The sequence below is a fragment of the Trachurus trachurus genome (genome assembly GCF_905171665.1).
Source record: "Trachurus trachurus genome assembly, chromosome: 22".
Lineage (NCBI taxonomy): Eukaryota > Metazoa > Chordata > Actinopteri > Carangiformes > Carangidae > Trachurus > Trachurus trachurus.
In genome coordinates this window covers 13,984,502-14,007,229 of record NC_139907.1, presented here as the reverse complement: position 1 = coordinate 14,007,229, position 22,728 = coordinate 13,984,502, and the positions used below count along the sequence as shown (strand labels likewise).

General features: G+C 43.4%; 1 protein-coding gene across 1 annotated transcript in view; it reads right to left on the bottom strand.

The window, feature by feature from the left end:
* Nucleotides 1–6,362: 6,362 nt before the first annotated feature.
* msrab (methionine sulfoxide reductase Ab) overlaps nucleotides 6,363–22,728 on the bottom strand; it is a gene marked incomplete at its 5' end in the record, with an annotated part of 33,892 nt that continues 17,526 nt past the window's right edge. Inside the window, 2 exon segments of the mRNA XM_083998888.1 lie at nucleotides 6,363–6,621; nucleotides 18,107–18,213. Of these exon segments, the coding sequence (XP_083855014.1) occupies nucleotides 6,448–6,621; nucleotides 18,107–18,213 (281 nt within the window). The 3' untranslated portion in view covers nucleotides 6,363–6,447.

The window sequence follows — 22,728 nt, the reverse complement described above, 5'->3', positions numbered from 1 at the left end:
GTCCCATATCCTCTGTGTTGCATTGAGACTTGCATGGTAACCAACACAGAGCAATAATAAAAAGAGGCACTAGCAACAGCAACAGTGACTTTTTTATTTTAATTATATGCATTAGAGTCCAGCTCTGCCACTAATGAGTATTTCCAATATCAATTATTTTGGTTTTAACTTTCCAGATCAATTGAAGAATTATTTTGAGTCTGAAAATAGTGAAATCACAGTTTCCTAATGCCCAGGGTGACAGATATCTTTGATTAGCTTGTTATTGTTGCCAGTGATTAAAAAACCCAAAATATTCAGTTTACATTTATTATTGTTTCTTAAAAAAAAAAGAAAAAAAAAGACAATTAAATCGTAACAAAATTGATTCTTTTCTTTTTTTTTGGTTCTATTTTTTGATATCGCCCACATTATAGCCCTGACCACAGTGAGGTTAAGAGCGGAATCAACATATTAACTCATAACCGGCACACTCAAATGCAAATCTATAAAGTTTTTATTGAAGTGGGTTACTTTGACCAAAAAAATAAAACCATAACCATAACCATAATTAAAATTCCCTATTCCCTTCAGTAACAGCAGTCTGCTCTGGCACCACTGTAATGTATTAGTTTGGTGCTGTTCCCCATCATTATGCTGATGTACTGTATCCTGCCTCAGTAACCAGCACCAGCAACAGTCACCCCAGCATCCAAATCCAGTTCAATGCAGTTCAGTATCTTAATTGTACGGCAACGGTTGATAAGTTGGTTACCAATAAACCCATTTCTATTTCTAACTCAGGTTATTTTGATTTTGGTTGACATTTCATAATTAGAGTAGACAAATGTAATGTTGATGCCAGTCCACAACAACAGCTGCTTGATTTCTTTCATGGACTGTCTGAATCAGAAGCTGAATTTCTGCGGCTGAGAGCTTGTGCATTGTGTGTGACACTGAGTGGAAGTAAGATAAATATTTAGTAGTGCTATCTGTAGAAGACAATGGTGTCAGAGGTCAGCATGGCCTGATATAAAGGTGCAGCAAACCCACCAGTCAGTTACAGCGGTGTGGCTAATGAAAAGAAAAAAGAAAGAAAACCCTTTTTTCATTTCATTGTGATGGAAACTTAAAAAGGCAGCTACGCACATAGACACAAACGCACGCACACGTTTTCACACGTACACAATTGCACACCCTGCTGACACCTCAGTGTGGCCACATTCTCACCTCAAACCTTTCCATTCACTGACTGCCAGGCCAGTGTTTCCACCAGCGGATGTTTTTTGAGGCCAGCATTTCTTTGAAAAGACACAGAGGGCCTCAGCCAGGCGGGAGAAACCTACTTCAGCTATTTTAGACTGCGTCGTGTGTAGGATACCTGAAGTGTTACTTTTCGAGCTGCACCGCTGAAATCTTTTTGTTCTAAGCCGTTTTCTGTTTGATCGTAGACGACTGATCCCAGCACAAGGCTGAAAACTTTGTTCTATTTAGCGTCTTCAAAAAAAAAAGGCGTAATACCAAGACCACTGGAATAACATATATCACTGAATGTATGTATGTGTGTATACATACATACACACACTGTATGTAATGTATAATTATTGAAATAAGCATCAAGCGAGCAAAACAGAGATAAAATATACTATTTTGTACTGTGCAACAGTTCAGATTCATCTTTCCTTATGTAGCAGTAAGACTCTGAATCTATACACACACACATACACACACAAACACTCCAACAGGAAGAGTGTGGGTGTTTGGGAGCAGCTGCATGGAGAAGCATCAGACCCAGCTTCCTCCTGGTGCAGCCAGCACCATCTCTCCTCCCTTCTCTTTTTCTCTCTCTCCCTCTATCTACTCATTTCCTCCTCATCTATTTCTTCCTCTTCCTTTTATCATTCTCTCTCTCTCTCTCTCTCTCCTTCTTACACAGACAGAAATGTACATCCAGTCAGAAACAGACAACACCACAATCTCGAGTCTCCTCTTATCAGAAACTGAGCACAAGATTCAATCTGCACCGCTGGCAGAAATTAGCTGGCTGTCGGTGCATGTTGCAATGCAAACTCTGTGTGTGTGTGTGTCCTGTTTCTGTCCTCTTTCCTCAGAATGGTGACACATCAACGCATCGCGACCTGAAAGCCCAAATGTTGCACAACTCTTTCCTGTGTTCAGTTCTAATCGAGGTCTTGTTGGTGGCGTTGCAACTCCACTCTCGCACACCTGTGCGAGGTGAGGCTCAGATGACTCAAGGCACAGATGGACCGAGCAGATAAAGCTCGAAAATGAACATGAGCGAGAGAGAGAGAGAGAGAGAGAGAGAGAGAGAGAGAGAGAGAGGTGTTTTGGAAATTTAACTGTTACATCAGTGCCTCAGCTGTCAAATGTCAAACTTTGATTGTTGTGCAATCATCTCTGTTGTGGTTTGATTATAAAACCCACCTGATAAACAGGATACATGAATACATGTAAATGCACCATAGAGTTGAGAACACATTGTCTGGAGGAATCCTGCTCAAGCGCAGGTGCAGCTCGCCTGTTACATCTTTGTGTCTCACTTTTCTTTTCAGTTTTTTATTCTAACTCATCACGTCTCCATTCCAGCCACTATCCCTCCGTCTTGTGCTTTCCTTTCTGTCGGCAGCACACCCCCAGCAAGTGGTTACTGCGCTGAAGACACTAGGCAGTTATTTCTGTGTTTCCTGTGTGTCATGTGGTGGTAGCTTGAACTAGCTATAGCATGGCTGACAACTCACAGGCTCCCAGGTGCAGAGTGTCACAGTGTGGGCCGTCAGCCAGAAAGCCAGAAAGCCAGTGGGCCATTTAGAAAGCCAACCAGGCCCTGCAGCACGTGCTGCCCTCCACCCCCACCCCTTAACCCATCGCTATTCCCCGTAGGAAAGAGAAACGGGCTTGTGACATTTTCCAACACACACCTGTGCATTGTACATGCGAGCGTGTGTGAGCATGTCTTTTTTTGTTTTCTAGTATTGAAAGAGGGTATCCGAGGACCCAACTAACCTGTTTGAGGAAACAGTTTTCCTGAAAGTTTTAATGCGTCATCTGCGCCACCTGTGCATGACTGAGACATGGGAACATCTAGTGATGTGCAGATCTACTGGATTTGGAATAACCCCCCCCCCCCCCCCCCCCCCCCCCAGTTCAGGGGTCATTTCTGCACTGACGGAGAAGACCTCGAGTGAAACCAGCATGCGGCTGCACCAGTGTTCGCCCTCACTCACTCGCCCCCAGGCCGCAGATGCACCGACCCAGACAAGGCTGCACTTCTCTGGGCAGCACAGAGAGACTGCTGTGCTCCGGTTCCTGGAGCCCTGATGCTCTGATTGAGACCCTGCGCCCATGCAGGAACCAGAGGGAGGGGAAGGGAGAGCAAGGAAGGGCATGCAAACACATCTGGCATCTGCAAAAAAAAAAAAGAAAACCCTGCACCTCCTCCTCATATCATCACGAGAGAAATGTACAGGACATATATAGAAAAATACATGCTCTGTTTTCCCCTCTGCTATCACACACACAGAAGATATACACTCCCACACACACGTCCAATTGTGCTCGTACTACCTCCACAATCCAGAAAAGTAATTATGTGAGGAGCAAGACAAGAAGGCACAACAATTCTCCAGCTGGTAGGACAACACCAGAGTATACCGCTCTGCTGTTCTATTTATATAGCTCACCAAACAATACCGTGTTGGTGTCCTGCAAAAACAAATTAGTTTGCCGCCTGTGGTTGCATCTACAGAGGAATGAAACAAGGCTACATCCAACCACGTATACATGCACAGTGTGACATATGTATTACATATACATACTGTAAGATCTATTGAAGCCGTCGTGGGGAAGATAAATGAAACAGTGTGAAAGGAGGACACAATAGAGAGCGTATCAGAGTGCAAGCAATTTTGTGTGGGTGCACGTCTCTGCAAGGTGTGTTTTTGGTGTGTTTGTTTCTCGTGCGTGGGCGCTGCCTTTTGCATTAGGCGGCAGTACAGGACGAAGTTAGAGGTAGTGGTTGGGACGTGTGTTTATGTGTGTGTACATGTGTGGGTAAGAGTGTAGAGTGCTTCTGATAAACAACCAACACCTTTCTGTTTCAGCCCACTCTGCCACACTACCATGTGTTTGCACAAAGCTATTCTTTTCTTCAAACAAGCGGGTGATGGTTTTTCTTTAGGAGCGCTGAGAATCTGGCGCCGAGGACAGGAAAAAAGAAGAATAAAACACGCTTGTAAGAGTATAATAGAATAAGATATCAAACGTATGAGCGAGGTGGTGTTCATGTTCCTCAGAGCTGCCCACTCTCTTCAGGGTGACTGAGCACAGGCCAGTGAGAGAGGCATAGCAGCGAGCTGGAGCGGTATGCTCTTTGTGGCCAGCTGTGGGGCCACTAAAGGCCCATCTGCAAACAATAGGCTCTGTCTGGAGGGCACACACAGCCTGGTTCGTGTCCTGCCCTGCCTCACTGTGTTTGTGTATGGATGCGTATATGAGAGTACCATCCATTTCCATGCCCCCATTTTAATCCATTACAAAGGAATACACAGATAACATACACTTGCTCATGCAGCTTGTGCATTAAACTTGGTAATTTTCCACAGCCCATCTCTTCCTACATATAATTGATGCATAACCTTAGCTTGTGATAACGCCTCCTCTGTAATGTGGCAGAAATAAACAGAATCATGCCCTGCTCCACTGAAGCATCTCTCGTTGAAGTCAGACATCATCGCAGATGTCGATTTCCTTCATGCGATTAAAGCTTTTTCAAAACGGAGGAAATGAAGATCTCCTTATTAAAAGGTTATCTGTTCTCGTACATACTCAACAAAACACAACAGCATGCAAAAATACAGGCGGGCGCTAGCTGGCCCAACCACATACCACTCAGCGCGGTTCGATCAAGCAAGCCACAGCTTCACATGCCCCGGCACACACACACACACATATATATACACGACTGCTGCATGCAGACACATGCAAAAATATCTGTCCCAATACTAAAATAGGCCCTCAGAGGTTGCACCTGCACCTGTGCCCTGGTCCACACCTACACACAGGTGTCAGGATGTGACACATACACACAGAGAGAAAGAAAGATAGAAGAGAGGGAGGGGGAAAACGAGAGCGGGGTGAATCACACTACTGCGGTCGACCAAAAAGCTTTTCTAGATATCATCTCTGTATTTTGGAAGCCTAACCATGAGTGTGATTTTCATTTTTAAACAGACTTGTCAGGTTGATGTGTTTAATTATTTAAAAAAAGGCACCACACACAATGCTTATTCAGTAATTGCTCAGTGCTCTGTGATTTGTAATTATATGATGTGAAATAGAACTTTTATTCATAATTATGGGTTTGGGGGTGGGGTGGGGGGTTGGAGTGAGTGTTTAAGCAAAGTGTGTATCATATTGCATACATGAGTGCTTCAAGTGTCTGATTCTGTGATCTAGAATGAGTGGTCTGTCTGAGTGTGCGTGTGTGTGTGTTACAGTGACTCACAGCCATTTGTCCCACATTGGCAGTAGGTACCTTCTCAAACGGGGCTGAAAAGGGGAAAAAGTAACTTTATCTTACACAAACACACACACGTATATTTATATTTAGCTCAATGAGTAACACATAGAGACACGCGTAGAAGGTATAAAGACAAAAATCTGAAGAAGAGTTTTATTGTTTCTGAGATGAGGCAGTAAGAAAATGTTCTCAGTCTCACTTGACTGAGGGAAATTTATACATGTCAGATAGTTACATAAAAATGAAAATAACATATTGCATTGAAATACATACTGGTATTGTTCTTTCCTTATACTAAGCTACCAAGTAAAACCATATGATTGTATTAAAATCTGTATTTAAAATAATTCTTACTCTGAGCTCTGCCACATTGCTCAGTGTGAACACTGCTGGCTTGGAAAACCATTGAGGTTGGTAGATTTTCTTCCCCTTAACCTACTGTAGAAGACAAAGATTTGAAAATGCTTTTTTCTACAATATGTCTCACTTACAAACTGCTTCAGCTGATATTTTTTGAGAAATGTCGCCACCCTATGGAAGCCGACTGTTACTGCAGCTCAACGCACCGTCACTGCTCCTTAAAGGCTCCATTCTAGCATTTTTTCCCATCCACCTCTTTTTATTTTCTTAGTCACTTTTAATTGTTATTTTTATACATTTATACATGCTACACAAAGTACTTTAAATAGCTATAAACAGTGCTACATAATGAAATTGCCTTACTGTATACACTACTGTATGTATACTCTAACAGACCTCAAGGGCTTATTGAACCACTGAATGGACTATTCCCTGAGACTCAGTTCATTCAAGTTTTGACGCAATCAAAAGCTGACTCTTACACTGGATATTTCAACAGTGTATCAAGCAGTTAAAAAAGAAGAAGTTTAAGAGCAGTAATTGATCCTCATCTTTCTCACCGCAAATTCTCACAGTTCGTCCTTTCTGGCTCCAATGGGACATGAGACTCCGGTGCCTTTGAGGCCACAATAGCCCTTAGGTACCTTCTTCAGGTACTGCTGGTGATAGTCCTCAGCGTAGTAAAACTGCTGCCCCTCCAGGATCTCTGTTGTGATCGCACCATAGCCTTTTTTGTCCAACTCCTAAGGGCAATAATACACAAATAAATCAAAAATAATTATAATCCAGTTGCTTCAAAATGAAGAGACAAGCTCAAAAAAAGATACCTAGGTTTATGTTGATGACACAGGATGCATTTGCAATACATATCAGAAGAATTCTGGCTAAGTCCCCAGGGAGGAATTGTTTCTAGTATGAAGAAAAAAAAAAAAAAGCCAGGCAAAAAGTCAGGCAAAAAACAAAAGTCAGGCAGAAAACAAAAACAAAAAAAGTCAGGCAAAAAAAAAAAAAGCCAGAAAAAAATAAAAAATAAAAATCTAGCAAAAAAATAAATTAAAAAAAAGCCAGCCAAAAAACCCCCCAAATCCGGCAAAAACAATAATAAAAGGGGCCAGGCATGACAATACAATAAATAAAGTGAGAAAATATCAAACTACGGCCATGGCTGCCTCTATAGACATGTTGATTAAGCTGTACTTCAGAATCGGCTTCAGTAATAAGAAAATTCTTGCTCTTTTGGCTCATAAACATGGTGTGGTCATAAGTACGTTGAATAGACTGTGTTGGAAACTTGGTTTGTTCAGAAGGATAAACCACACAAACTTGGAGGAGGTGGCCACACTCGTATAGAGATGCAGGGATATTGATGGCCAGAGAGGGTAGGCCGCCTATGTTGTATCACAAGATACAATAAGGCAATTGATCAAGTTGATTTACAGTTTTACCACTTCAGAAAATCACCTTCACACTCCAAAGACATAGCTACACACTCTGACTTATGTCATCATTATGTCATTGGCTTATGTCGCTGTACTAAGTTGGTTGTGGTACTGTGGTCAGTATTTTTTTTTACCTGCCTCTTTTTTTTTTTTTTTTTGCCTGGCTTTTTTTTTTTGGATGGCCCTAATACTCCTTCGTATTGTTTCACTAGAAATCTGCTTTGGAAATGATTACAGATATACATCAGATTTCCTGTTTACAAATTGTGCAACATTCTACATAAACTCTATTCATTGAATTGTTATATGTGCGCATTTACGATTCTGTATCAGTGATAACAGCGTTAAAGCTTCTACCTTCAAGGTTGGAATGACAAAAACAAATCTATGAGAAGAAAAAGTTCATCATATTCAGGATAATCCTGTACAAGGATTCTGCAGAGCCTTGACATAGATTCAACTCTACCTTCTCCGATCGCTGTAACTTCCCAAGAACGAGCACGCCTCTTAAATGGTTGTTTTATTCTGTAGTGTATTGGGTGTGAACTTTCAATACCTCTTACTAATACAGTAAAGAGTTTTCTGCTCCTCAACTAGAAAGGAGGGTGATTGAGTGACAGAAGAAAGGAGCATCTTTTTATCTTTGTAGTGCAGCTTGCCTCTGTGGCTCTCTCTGTGGGACAAAGCATCAAAGAGTATCCGCTCTCTTTGAGAACTCCTTAAGACACTTTCACACTTACACTTTTCTAAACACCTTGAGAGAAGGCTTCAAACGCACTAGAAAAGCACACTCGCTCACGCAGACGCACATACACACTATAAACACCTCTGACAGATATATCAAAGGTGTACCTGCTGTGCTGAGTGGTTTTCTCTATCTAATAATACAAGTGCTCAGTCCTCTCTGGATCAGTGCTCCAGAGGGCTGACAAAACAACAAGTTCTCGGTGCGCGGGGACTGTCTGTGGGCAACAAGTAGCTTGCATGTAGCGCGCAACACACCTTAGAACAGTGTGCAGCACGGAGGAGCTTTACTTTGTGGAGGCGTCAGTTGGCAGCATTCAGCAAACAGCACAGTGCAGAAACCGAATATATCCAATCCCAGCTCAACCTGTGCTTATCAGATTCTGCATACATCCCGTCTCTCTGCATGACACCGTCATGGATACTGTTGGGAGAATTTAAGGATAACAGCCTCATTCTTCCTATGGTGGTCCATGAAAATTACCTATGAGGGGTTGTAGCTTACTCCTTTATGGAGGCTGTGATCAGCCTGAATTTGCAGAGGTGACAATAGATTACATGTGGACATGTAGGCAGGCAATTCTAGTCTGGTGTGACATTATATATATATATTTTTTTTTTTTACGTTGTTGACCTGTATGTGCTTCATATTTCTACAGAAATATGATGAAAAATCTCATTTTAAACCTTGGCTGTGACGATGTAAAGACTGTAAGCAGACACATGTTCCGGGATGTAGCTGTCACTTTAAAGCTGCAGTAATCAATACTTTCACATAAACAATGTGTCAAGTTACCATATGTGTAATGTTAAACACACTGTTTGTACAGTGACTCTGCAATCCAACTCAGCACATTTTAGCTCATGGTTTGGTGAACTGCAAGATTACCACTTTAGTTAACTCTTAATATTCTCAAACCTTTTAGTTTTTTAGTGAAAAGGATCTAATAAAGCCACTATATACTTCCTGTCCAGCATCAGACTACAGAGAGATAGAAGTTAGAGTCTGAGAGGTGAATACGGTCGAGTGTTCAACAGCTAAAGAGCCAAGTCAGTGTCTCCCTCAGGATGTAAAACTAAACTGAGGAGTCTGAATATTGGGCTTATAATCGCCAGGTGGTCAAAAAGATTATCCTAACTGATCCAAATGGTCTATGTCTGTTGGATTATCTTACTTTGCTGACATGTTTGCAACTTAATGTGGGTGACACAACATCATGGTCACAGGTTGTTTTGCTGCCATCAAGTGGCCAAAAAATAAAATAAAATGGTAAATTAAACTAGACAGTAGGCTACATGGAGAAAACTATACAATTATATACATGTAAAAATATGAAAAACAAACATTACAGATCCTTGGTAATACAACCAGATCTTCAAAAGCCTCCACTTCCGCTTCAGGCAAAGATTTTACAAGTCTTTGATATTCCACTGGAGGATGGATAAATACACCATTCCTCCAAATGATAATAATAATCATCCACTGATTCATGTGATTGTCAACCCAATGGAGTCAACCCATTGTAAACCCAAGCTGTTTTGGGAGGTGCACTGAGCTCAGTATCCTCAATAATACTTAATGTTTCTATGCTCATTTACCTAACTTTATTAATTTGTCTTGTCACCCGTCTTTATAACCTCTTGTTGAGAAATTCCCACTCTTTGTATTTCATGTAGGTAAATGAACCAAGCCAAATACATGCCACTGAGGAGTCCACATGTCTTTTTTTTTTTAAGTATATTTTTTGGCTTTTATGCCTTTTATCTGATAGCCATAGTAGAGATAGACAGGAAAGGGGGAGGCAGAGAGAGGGGGAATGACATGCAGGAAATGTCTGCCCGACGCGGGATGCGAACCGGGGACGCTTGCGTTGAGGACTGTAGCCTCTACATGGGACGGCCGCCTTAACCATTGCGCCACGCACCGCCAGGAGTCCACATGTCTTGTTAACACATCTTTTGCTGTGGCGGGAAGTGAGCTGAATAACTTAAACATGGAAATAAGTTACTTTAACCAGAACAGATTGGTTCCAGTCGGTACTTCTATTAACTAGGTCAGTGGGAATTAAGCATGTAAGAGGGAGATGATTTATCTAAAAGTGTACGACCACTAATTTTTAAGAGGAAGTAATGTCAGTAAAGGCCAGCAGGGTAGTGTGTACTTTTGTCCACATGGAGGCAGTGTGGTACTAGCTGTATGTGTGTGTGTGTGTTTGTGTGTGTGTGTGTGTGTTTGCTGGAGGTGATGCAGTGGAGTCAGTAAATCAAAGCTCCGCGCCCCACAGAGAGGCTGAGGCAGCAGCTGACCTCTAAGTCCTCAGTGGCTGCCGCTACAATGTGAGGGCTCTAATCTCCCTGCAGGAAGGACCCAGTGTCCACAGACCAAACTGCAGCACAACGCAGCCTCTCGACGTGGAGTGCCAGCATCATGAGTGTGGACACATTTAGCTTTCAAAATGCAAAAAAGGGTGTGCAGTCAGAAGAAACCCATCTCCCCCCTGCCTTTATCCAACAGCATTGTCGTGAACCGGCCGACACAAGCACGCAGCTTTGTACATCATGGCCTAATTAATCAGTCACCAACGCCGAACCACTGTAGTAGCGAAGCCTCCGGGGCAGAGGATGCTACATGCGAGGAGAACACAAAGTCCAAGAAAAGGTCTGCTATTCCTAGCAAACATAGCTACACCCCCGCACCACTCCCTCACACTCCATCCAGCCCTCTACAGCAGTCACAACACGGCGGCCATTTTAGATCTATAAATCAGAATGCATGGCGTCACGCCACTGTGTATAACCTTATGTGGCTTCGCTTTCTCTCTCTCTCCCCTCTCTCTCTCTTGTGCTTTTGCTCTCTCTCACTCTCTCACTGCAGCAGCAGCAGCAGCAGCAAAGGAATGGAGGGAAGAACGTGGAGGGTAGAAATGGTAAAAAAAAAGATGGAGGAGAGAAAATTCCAGAGCGAAATGGAGCGACATCCTCAAGTTGAGCATTTTTTAATGCAGTTGATGATGACGTTCGAAATGAGGGAGGAAAATCTGCATGTAGCGTACATAAGCATGGGTGGAAGAGGGCTGAAACAAAGGGAAACGCTGAGAACGGTTCAGCGTATGTACGTTTGTGTTCATATAACTCAATTTGTAGGGTCACAAAGAGCCACCTCATGGGGACTCACCTCCTAATTAGAGACAAAAAGCTTGTCCGCGCGAGGTAAACGTTACATTTTAGGGTGAAGACATTGCGGTTCAGGTTATGGTTACGGGTTGGATTAGGCATGGGCTGGTGCTAATGTGTCTGTTAAATCTTGGGGAATGAATGAGTCAATGCGATGTCCTCTTAAATGACAAAAACATGTTTGTGTGTGTGTGTCCAGGGCTGAGCTCACTCAGCCCAGTCAGCCCTTCCTTTCTTCACGCCTGTCGGAAAGACTCCCCTGTCAAAGACATGGCTGAACGGGTGCATCTCTCTCTCTCTCTCTCTCTCTCTCTCTCTCTCTCTCTCTCTTTCTCTCTCTCCCTGTCCTTTCTGACTCTCTCCATTCACCTCCAATGCTGATTCTCTCTCTCTCTCCCTATCTCTCTTTCTCTCCCTCTCTCCCCCATGTGAGCACAGACCATCGCTTCGTGCTACCAAGTCCTCCCTGCTCTCCAGCCAAGCGAGAGAGCCCCTCTCGCCATCACCATCGCCAGAGAGACGGCCCCGGGACACAAATAGGACGTGACACCCCGAGAGAGGGTGGAGGTGGTGGAGGAAGAAGAGAAGGAGGAGGAGGAGGAGGAGGAAGGAGGAGGAAAATGTACTCTCTCCTCTCCTCCTTACCCCGCTTTTCTCTGTCGTCTTGCCTCAGAAGGCCTACGGCTGCTGAGCGGTGGGGAAGAGACGCGCATTGACATAGAGTTTGAGACACCCGATGACTCATGGTGAAGACATTTGAAGAAGGATATGACCTCAATTTGGTGATTTATGTAATCACCCCATAGTCCACTCCTGTTACTGATGTATGGTTTTACCACTTCACCATCACTCCTCACCTCCCGCTGTCGCATTTCTTTTTCTTAGTGTCGTCGCCCGAGTCTCGAATTCAAATTCACGGTTTAATTGGCACGACTGTAGTTTAGTTCAGGATTAACAAAGCATGTTTTGAAAGGTTTAAAAAGCGCGTACGGTAATTCGGCGTCTGTGGAACAAGCACTGAAATCTTTTATTAAGTGAAAGTAGGAATTTTATTGTAAGAAAATTCAATTGAAAGGAAGAGAGGCGGTCGTGCTGATACAGTATACCACGGTAACCGCAACTTTACACACTCAATTGCAGTTGAGGACCTTCGTCGAATGTCTTCACCCCCCCTCAGCCCTCTCTATATTTTACCCCGCCTGTGTTGCCCATCTATACTGTAACACTATTAAATAGAGGCAAAAGAGAAAATCTTGCATTTATAATTTTATTTTTAAACCAAAGTGTTAGCAGTTGTATACTTAAAGTATCAAAAGTGAGAGTATTCATTACACTGCAGCAGTAATATGGAGGATCAGCTGCGAGATGCAAAGGAGAGCGAGGATGGAATAGCATAACAAAAAAAGGAAAACGTGCACCTAAATGCCTCAGAATCGGTCCCCAAATAAAGCACTTAGTTTCCTCCACCACAGTGATTCAGAATTTAAAGACAAAAGAAAACAAATGGTTTGTGCATTAACACAGACACTTGATCTCTTTCGTTCGCTGCAGTCGCACACCTGAAACACAGGCGCACAAAAAGCCCTTCAACATCTTAAAAATGTAAATACACTTTGGAGTAGGCAGAAAAAGCAACGCTGCCTGCTCCGTGCTTCCACTGCTGGCGGTAGGTAAGACTGTGGCTCTGACTGAAAACACATGAAATGGCCTGACATGATACTTATCGACTAGTCCGCTGCACCACGCTTGCCCCCAATGACCTCGAGGAGAGGAAGGAAGAAAGAGAGAGAGAGGGGACAAGAGCGGGAGTGATGGAGAGAGGACAGAGGAGGAAGACAGACAGGGAGGAAAAAGAGACACTGGGATGGTGCAGAGTCACGCAGGGAGAGAGGGAGTGAAGTGAAGGAGGAGAGGAGCATGGGAGACTACAGAGAGACTGACGGCGTGAAAACAGACTCGAGCACTAATAAAAAACATAAACACAATAGTCAGAAAGAGAAAAAGACACTGAAAAAGTAGCACATTACGCCGTGAGGCTCTGAACATCACTGAGCCTGTGTGTGTGTGTGTGTATTCCCTCTCCATGTCTGTCTATGCAAAGAGGATGAAGAGTTTTTTTTTGTTTTTTGCTGCCCTGCTCTGTTCATCTCTCTTTCTCTCTCTCAGCACGGGTCAGGCATCCATTTTAGCTGGGCTCTAATCTTCAGCGAGCGCGCCTACATTTTGTGAGCGAGGAAGCCAACACTCCTACATTTTGAGAGGGAGAGAGGATGCACGCACTTCAGTCTCGGAGCGAGGCGGTGCGCGCTACTGCGTTTTTTGTTGTTGTTTTTTTTTCTTCTCTCTCTCTCTCTCTCTCTCTCTTTTTTTTTTTTTTTTTTTTACCAGGGCAGACAACAAGTAGCTCAACATCTAAAGAGGAAAAACGCAGAAGATCAGCGCTGCATTTTTCTGAAAACCAATCGCCTTTTCTTTTTTTTCTTTTTTTTTTTACATCGCAGCTGCAATGCACTCGACCAGAGCTCGCTGAAAGATGGGCGTTTACCTCTTGGCGATATCTATATATTTATATATATATATAAAAAAGTTGTGTGTAGATTAAACCAGTAACAATTTTCTATTATTCTCTTTTATCTAAACCGATACTGTTTTAGAGCCACATAGGCAAAATGTGGTGTTGTGATTGATAACTTCAACACACGGCTCAAGTATTGGAAGATTTTCATGTAAATCCCCAGTCGGTCTATAAAACGCGAGCCGGGGAACAGTTGTGAGGGTAAATCTGACTTTTGAATACTTTCCAAAATGAGAGACGCGAGCTCGTGCCACTTGAAGCCCGATTACGAAACCTGCTGATGCTGTGCCACCTTTTAACAACCCCCGGGCTTCTCCTCAAGACTTCTAGCCCCAAACGACCCCCACCCCTCTTTCTTTTTTTTTTTTTTTGTACACGCATCATCCGAACCCCTGTGCTCTCCCCTCCATCCCCCTTTCAAGCTCATTAAGTTAGGATGCCTTATCAGAGGGCACACTCACCCCTCCAAGGCCCTACACACATGCATGTGCGCGTACACACACAATATCCAAGCTGGCTTGATAAAACCTATTGTTCACACACACACACACACACACACACACACACACACACACACACACACACACACACACACACACACACACACACACACACACACACACACACACACACACACACACACACACACACACACACACACACACACACACACACACACACACAAACACACTCCTCTCCATTTCTCTCTTTCACACACACACATTCATATAGAACCTCTGTTCTCCCATTTTTCTCTCCAAACCCGAACACATCTCTGACCCACCCCCACCCCGCTCTCTCCACCTAATCAACTCTTCCCATCCTTTCTCTCTCACCCTCTCCTCACCCCCTCAGCAACCCCCCCTCCTCCCCCTCGCCCAGCTCTGGGGAGACACATTTTAGCAGAAAGGGAAGGATAGAGGGGAAAAAAGAGAAGGGGGAAAGAAAGAGTGAGAGACGGGGGAGACAGAGGGAGAGAAAGAGATGCACTCCTCCTCTCTGCTCTGCTGCCACAGCGGCTTGGCTACAGAAGCCTTTGATGTTCTGCAAATTTCAAATTTCATTATAGAGAACCCCCTTCTCCTCTCCTCTCTCCCTCTCCTCCCCCTCTCTGCTCTCGCGCTTAAACAAGCTTTTCTGCCTCACTCTCCTCCTCCCCCTCTTACACCCTCCACCCTGCCATACCCCACCCCACCCCTCCACCTCCAATGCTGAAGTTAAGAAACTGAAAGCCCTGCAGAAGAGACTCTTCGTATGGGTTAATTATTCATTGGGCTGTGCGTGTATGTGCCAAATGTATGTCTGTGTGTGTATGTGTGCGTGCGTGTGTGTGTCTGTTCTACATGTGAGTGTGTGAGTCATGGGCTGGCAGTGGGGTAGAATCTGGATTTTGTGATGCCTGTCTTATCTCTGGTCGTCTTAGATCGCCTCCACCCACTCTCTCTTGTCACTCTACCGAAACATGAACACACTTCTCCCGATAGAGAGCATTGGCCTTTTAGGATAAAACGCACACACACACACACACACACAGACACACACACACACACCCATAACCTCACGTGCACCGACAGACACACAGCAACCCCTTCCTCTGTAGAGATGCCATTTTCAAGCCCGGCGTTCTTGAGACTCAGCATCAATGCGGCAAAGGCAGCCATTTCAGGGCAGGAAGCTGCCATTTTGGTTCAGAGCGTGTCAGCTGCTTTGAGAAGATATGTGTCCCAGTGGCTCCAGATGAAACTGGGGTGCCACTGAAGTTGTTGACAGATCAGTGGTGTCAGCAGCGTTGGTGGGGAGAGAGGAGGACGGAATCTGTCTGAGTGCTGTTTCTCCTTTGGATGTTTAGAAATGTGTGTTTTGTGAGTCTGTGTGTGGTAATATTAACTTAATGAACCCAAGGCTTGTTTTCCACTCTGATTATTTACAGATTTGTGGCAGATTGATGTCATATATGGTTATTTTCAGAATCAGGTTAGAAAACAGCATGTGTTCTAGTCTACCGTTTTTTTCATAGTTTAATTTATAAAACTTTTTCATTCAACTTTTTGTAAGATGTAACTCAAAACTAATATTCTAATATTACTAATATTAAATTACCAATCGTGTAAAAGAAGAAGGTTAATCAGTTTTGTTGCGATTGTTATTTTTCTGTTGACACAACCATTTAGTTGCTGTTCTTGTCATGATCTTCACCAGCAGATGGAGTTTGCTCAGTTGCAACAGCATCAAAAAGTCTTTTAAATTATTGAAAAACAATCACAAGTCATCATTAAACTATAACAGGTTGGATTATTTTGTCAAACTTCTGAAGATCAACTTTTAAAACCATGTTGATGGAAGGTTATAACCGTGCTAAGAAGATACTGAGGTCAGATTTTCAAAGTCAAGAAAGAACTTTGTTATTCTGAAGCCCTTTTCATTTGTTTTTGTGAAGACTACATCTGGGATATCTTCATGTACGACAGCTGTCACTATGTCTTCTGTCTTCTACTGTCTTCTATTCACACACATGTACAGAAATACTGGTTACTGGTATGACTATGATACTCCTTTTGCTACTGCTGTTGTGTGGTTTTGTTTGAGTGTGTGTGTGTGTGTGCGCGTGTGCGGGGTCACCATCAGTTTATAGCCACGGGGGCGGGGGTCACCATCAGTTGATGGCCTGTCAGTCATGGCCCTCTGATCTGATTGCCTCTTTTCTTTCCCTTTTCCTGCTTTTCCTCCCCCACGTCCCACCTTCCTGGTCCCAGCTGCCACTCCTCTCTCACCTCTGACCCCAGCCCAAGGCCAAGGTTGGGAGGTTGTTGTCACGGCAACACGACAGCCCTGTGGCCTGTGACTGCTGACCCCTAGTGTCCTAAGTAACCATGACAACCGTAATTTTCTCCCCTCTTGCCCCCCTGCCAGCTTGTCCATGAATACCATTTCGACAGAGAAGGGACGAGCGACCTGAACCAACGGAGGGATCAACGGATAGATGGAACGGAGGGACGGACAGATGGAAGGAAAGAACAAAAGGGGCACGCGTGGCGTGGCGTGTGCCGCTGAGAGGGAGAGATTTAGAAATGAGTTTTGATGACCTATCGATCCTTCTCCCCTCTTTCAGTTTAAGAAAGGAGGTGTCACCGATGAGATTATAGCTGGGGATCAACTGAACAGAGGTGGCTTTGCTTAACTAAACGGCGTCCAACTCCAAGAGGTCACCACTCCAGAGGCTTTCACTTGTTATTCAAATAATTGAGAGACCACCACAGTATAGCCCAGCCCCACTTTAAGGCCAAAAAGTTATTTAAAGTGTAAAAAAATAAATAAAAAATCATTATTTGCTCATTCTAATAATTGTATTCTAGTTGTCAACACGGTAAAACGGATGCAGATACATAAAAATCAACTATTAAGAGTTACCAGTCTATTTAATACTTAAACATAGGAGCTAGGCTTTACATTTTAATCTAGTATATAGTCTATAGTCTCAATACTAAACAGTAAATAACGAAAAATGTCACAGTTTTTAAAGGGATAGTTCAACATTTTGGCAAATTGGCCCATTGCCATAATTCCTATAGTCATAGCAGTAGGTTTGTTACCTTTAATTGTCAGTGCAAGCTGTTTTTAGAATGACGGAGCAGAGCTGCAAGCTGCTCAGAGCAACGCTACAGAGGCTAATGGGATTTCTTGGTTTCCCTCATCAAACTCATCAAATACACAATCCAATAATTCCAAAACGCTCTCGTGGACAAGTTGTGACCTGCACATTCACCACGGTATGAGATACGTTACGAGACCAAGTTGTTTTCTAGGCAAATGCAGAGACTGCTTGCTGAAAAACTGCCCCCGACAGGAACGCGCATCAGCTGTTTTGCATGAATTTGCCTCGAAAACAACTCGACCTCGCAACGTTCCGTTATTATCTCATAGTGTGGTGAATGTGCAGGTCACAACTTGTCCACGAGAGCGTTTTGGAGTTGTTGGATTGTGTATTTGATGAGTTTGATGAGGGAAACCAAAGAAATCCCATGAGCCTCCATAGTGTAGCTCTGAGCAGCTTGCGGCTCTGCTCCACCGTTCTAAAAATAGCTTGCAATTAAAGGTAACGAACCTACTGCTATGACTATAGGGATTATGGCAATGGGCCAATTTGCCAAAATGTTGAACTATCCTTTAAACACGTTTTCCACACACACTCCTGCCTTATGTCACACATGGATTGGTTATATGTAACTCCATGCTTGAGTAAATGTCATAATGAAACCTGTGTGTGTGTGTGTGTGTGTGTGTGTGTATGTATAATACCTGCTGGAAGGCGACTTTGCTCCTTAATGCAAGCTCCTGTTGAGCGGGGTTGGACGTGTAGATGGCTGAGCGATACTGCGTGCCGTGGTCATTCTGTTGCCTCATACCTGAATCCACACACAACAAAAGGGAAAACAAAGACATCCCACAAATAAGTGCCACAATCACCGCAGACACAATGTCATTTGCATGAAAAAAAAAAAAGAAAGAAAAAAAGGTTTTCACAATTATGTCGTCATCCTGCATCTTCAATTCATGAAGCTAAATGAATTCAGAGATCACAGCAGATTCGGGTTTTCATTAAGGAGGCCTGCGGTGTGTAGGTGTACGGGCTCATGTAGGTGGGTGCATTCTCCAGTTCTTTTTTGTCATCTATGTGGCACTGTCAAAATTTTCATCAGCTTTACATCAGTGTGTTTGGAGGAGGCCCAGGCCTAGTGTACCTTGATTAGGGGGCCAAACAGCTGCCATCACTTCTATGCCTTTCAGACGCTACAATCCTGAGCACCTCTGGCATCCATGGACCTCCCTACGGCAGCCTCCTTCTCTGTCTTCATCTTTCACCATCTCTCCCACTCAGCCTTTGTTTCTCGTTGCAACTGAGCGGCATCATTTTTTTTCCACGTCATCTATGTTTTCTAAACCCTTGTCTTACTCAATCTTTGGCCTTCTGTTTTGGGCTGAGGTGAGCGACATGTTTGTGTTCTGCTTTAAGGCTTTTCCAGCTTTGCCTTTTCAGCCCACTGACAAAGAGAGCGGCTTAGTTCATCTGAATAACAAACTTCCCCCTCTTTTCTGTCGCTGTCACTTGAACTTCAGCGACTGGCCAGCAATCGTCAATGAAAATGAAGGTGCAAAGATGAGAGGGGCGTAATAGTGGGGGAGCTGATTCTGCCTCTGTTGGCGTACTCTAAAAGTTTTTGCATGCATCAGTTTCTGTATTTGTGTTTTCCTGCCTCAATTTCCTCCCTGTCTGTTTTTGATACATTTTTAAATCAGTTCTCTCGGCCACTTGAGGGTAGCAAAACAAGCTGTGAAACAACAACGACAACGACATACTGTATCATCTCTTTATAAAGCTGATATGTGAACATGCTGGCACACAGTTGCGCATTTACACATCAGACGCGCAGCCAGATTAAACACACTAGCATTAGTTTGGAGCTGTGCTCGCGTCTAGGGTCCAATGCTCACTCTCCTCTTAGCTCTGTTTTGTTCTCCACCGACTCCTGAGGGACATATCCGGCCTCTCGGCTGCTAAATTCTCTGCTGCATTCACCAGACAGCTGCCGACTTTGTCCATCTGATGCTTTTCTTGGCAGGTCGTGTATAGCGAGTTGATGAGAGTGGGGAGACAGAATCAAAACAGTAAAGACATAGAAAAACAGCTCATAAGACTTTTGATCTGTAGTTCATTTGGAGAGTGCAACTTCGAACTGGTAAAACAATGCCTCTCGAAACTGTAATATGCGATAAGTGTACTCGTGATCAAAGTATGTACTGCACTTCAGGAGAACAAAATGTGTCAGGTTTAACCTGTGGAAGCTGAGATGTGATCCTTTCATCATATATATCTATAATTTGTATAGTAAAATGCCTTCGCCAAACCTGCAATGCTGTTTTAAGGAGATGCACTTTGTTGCCAGTTAATGCATTAAATGTTGTCATATTGTCAAGCAGCACACTGTAAGCTACATCTGTTAATATCTCATTTGAATGGCAGAAACCTGATTTTGACTCAACAGGCAATCACAGTGATCTGCATATCTTGTTCTCTTTAGATTAAATGTTACCTTACATCATCACGTGTCATAACCTATCTGTGGCACAGTCTGTTCAGATATAATGGCTATAAGTATTCATCTGGTCTTCATTCAAATCAGAGCAGACAAGCAGACGTCGCCTGCTCTCCGACACACATTGAATAAACTCACTATAACTAATGTTGCTGCCTCAGAGAATTTGCTTCACTGAAAATGTCTCTGGCCATGTTAAATGCTTGTGTGGTTGAAATATATATTTTTTTCTCAAAGTGTGGTATGTGGTAAAAAAAAAAAAAAAAAAAGTATGTGCATATTATCAGGATCTGTTCAGTGCAGCACATATTCTATTATTTCCTTTTATATCTTTTCTATCAAAAACTCCATGCATTTTACATTCACAATATTCCAATGCAGCCCTGGGTAAAACCAATAGAAATCTGCTTGACTCCCTACATTCTTAACATTTCACACAATTTTGACTCTTCACCAAGCACATCATAGTTAAGTATCCTAAATGTTTGGACAGATTGTTTAACACCAGTTCAGTTCAACGTGTTAGCAAGCTAATGTCTGCTAATTACCAGTTGAAGCTGACGTGGATGTCAGGTTGTAGATCACTAAAAACCTACTAGAATTTGATCTGATGATGCTGCTGAATAAGAAGTCAAAGAGTAACTAAAATTATTACAGTTCATCATGATGGGGACATGAGTGCATTTGTTAAATTTCATGAGATATGTGATTGTTGTTGAGATATTTCTGGTTCAGACTGATGGACTGACCTAGACTAGCTGCCCACAGAGCCATGCTGTTAACATGGCTAAAAACATCCCTGTTCTCATATTCTACTATTTTGTAAGTATTGATTTTCTAATTCAACTTTCCGCCAGTGTTCGGAGTATTCCACATTCACTCATTTTTCTCCCTCTGTCTCTGCATCCCTCCATCTCCATCTCCATCTCTGCAGTGCTGGATGTCGGCCATCTTGCCCCCAGCACTGTTGTTCAGGGACGAGGCGAATGGTGGCCCCTCCATCAAAGGCCACCAAGTCACTCTACCATTGGCTGTCCACCAGAGCCTTTACTCTGATTGGCTGGCTGGCAGGGGTCTTGTAGCTTCGCTGTTCCCTCTGACCTTCCCTGCTGACCCTATGGTTCTGTCCAACCACACACACATAAAACTATTAATACACAACATATGCAATAACTATATGAAGAAAACCTGTCATTTATCATCGAACTAATGGCTTGACTGCTGTAATATGATATTTTACAGCAGAGCGATCTGTAATATCTCAAAAATAAATAATTAAGTAATCCCCATTAAAAAAAAAAACAGTAAAGATGGGGAAGGCGTTTCATCTCAAAGAAATGCTTGAAGATATGGAATATTAGAGAAAAGTCAGGAGACAAAAACCCCTGAGTGGTAATAGCTGCTTCCAACACAAAGACAATTAAGATTCATCTCATCTTCAGAGCTCCTTCCACCATCAGAAGAGGAGTTACTTCCTAATCAAAATATTAACACCATCCAAAACATCAGCCCAGCTTTTGATTATACCAACTCCAAATCCATCCCCACAAGCATTCAGTCCTCAAAGAGCTACAACAGCAACAAATACCACCCCAAAAAAAGAAGAAAAAAAAAAACTCTGGTTCTCTCCTCCCGCCTCTATCTCTCTCTCGCTCTCTCCATTTTTAACAGCCCCCTTCGTTATTTTCTCCATCCATCAAAGGCGGCAGTAATTATTAATGAGAGCCTCCCTGTTCTCTCTGCATTATGCATGAGAGCCTTGCCTCTGAAAGCAGAGGGTAATGGGGGGTGGACAGAAGGGGAGGGGCTTCGGGTCACACACACGCATACACACACGCCGCCTCTCAGGGTCACTGACCTACACCCACAAGAGCCAAAAATATTTATTAATTGCCCCGCCACCCTAAAAATCAGCAAATTTAAAAGTAACCCCTTCCGCACAAATGGAAGCCAAAAATCAGACAAAGTGGGAGGTGGTGGTGGTGGGAGGGGGGGTCCCTGAGGAAGGGAGCTCTCTCTCCAACATTCATGCACCAACTGACGTATACACAAATGCACATGCATACACTTTTTGGGCTTGTTGTGTTGAAATCCGCTGAGATTTTTTTTGCAACTCTGTAAAAAAATGTCTTCCAGTGTTTACACTTCCTTACAAAAAAAAATGGCTCCACTCAGTTTGTCCCTGCTGGCTGTTGGGGATAAAAGCTTTCCATTTCTCCCACTTCCACCCTCACCTTCCCTCCTTCATTTGTACTCGTTCAGTTTTCTTCTCTGGCTCCTTCACTGAATCCCTTCCAACATCCATAACTTCCCTCTTATGTAGCACATGTGTATGTATGACTGTGAGCTTCAAGAGAAAAGGTGGGCACACACCACGCATAGCATACACTTGTGATTTTTAGTTTGTGAGAAATTTAAAAAGGAGATGAAACACCAAGAAGGTAATCTGATTAAACGGGATGTTGGCTGCCATGAAAGACAGGAAGGCTGAGAAAGAAGAGACGGAGGAAGAAATAAAAGGCCGGCAAAGAACGAGGGCGCTGTACCGGTGCGTGTTGCATCTTTAACACGTCCCTTTCTTCCCTCTCCTCTACAGAACCGGTGGCCTGACCCCAGCTCATTCTCCCCTGGTGTCTTCTACACAACCACGATCCTTCATCCGTTAACAACTGTAAGAGCTGAGATTATCCTAACCTCCACACCTCTTAATGGAATGTTCCTCCTTTTCCCTTTATCTCTTTCAGCTCTCTCACTCCCTCTGTATCTCAAAAGGGCAGGCTGCACTCATACAGATGTAAAATAAAAAGAAATTGCAAATGAGGCAGA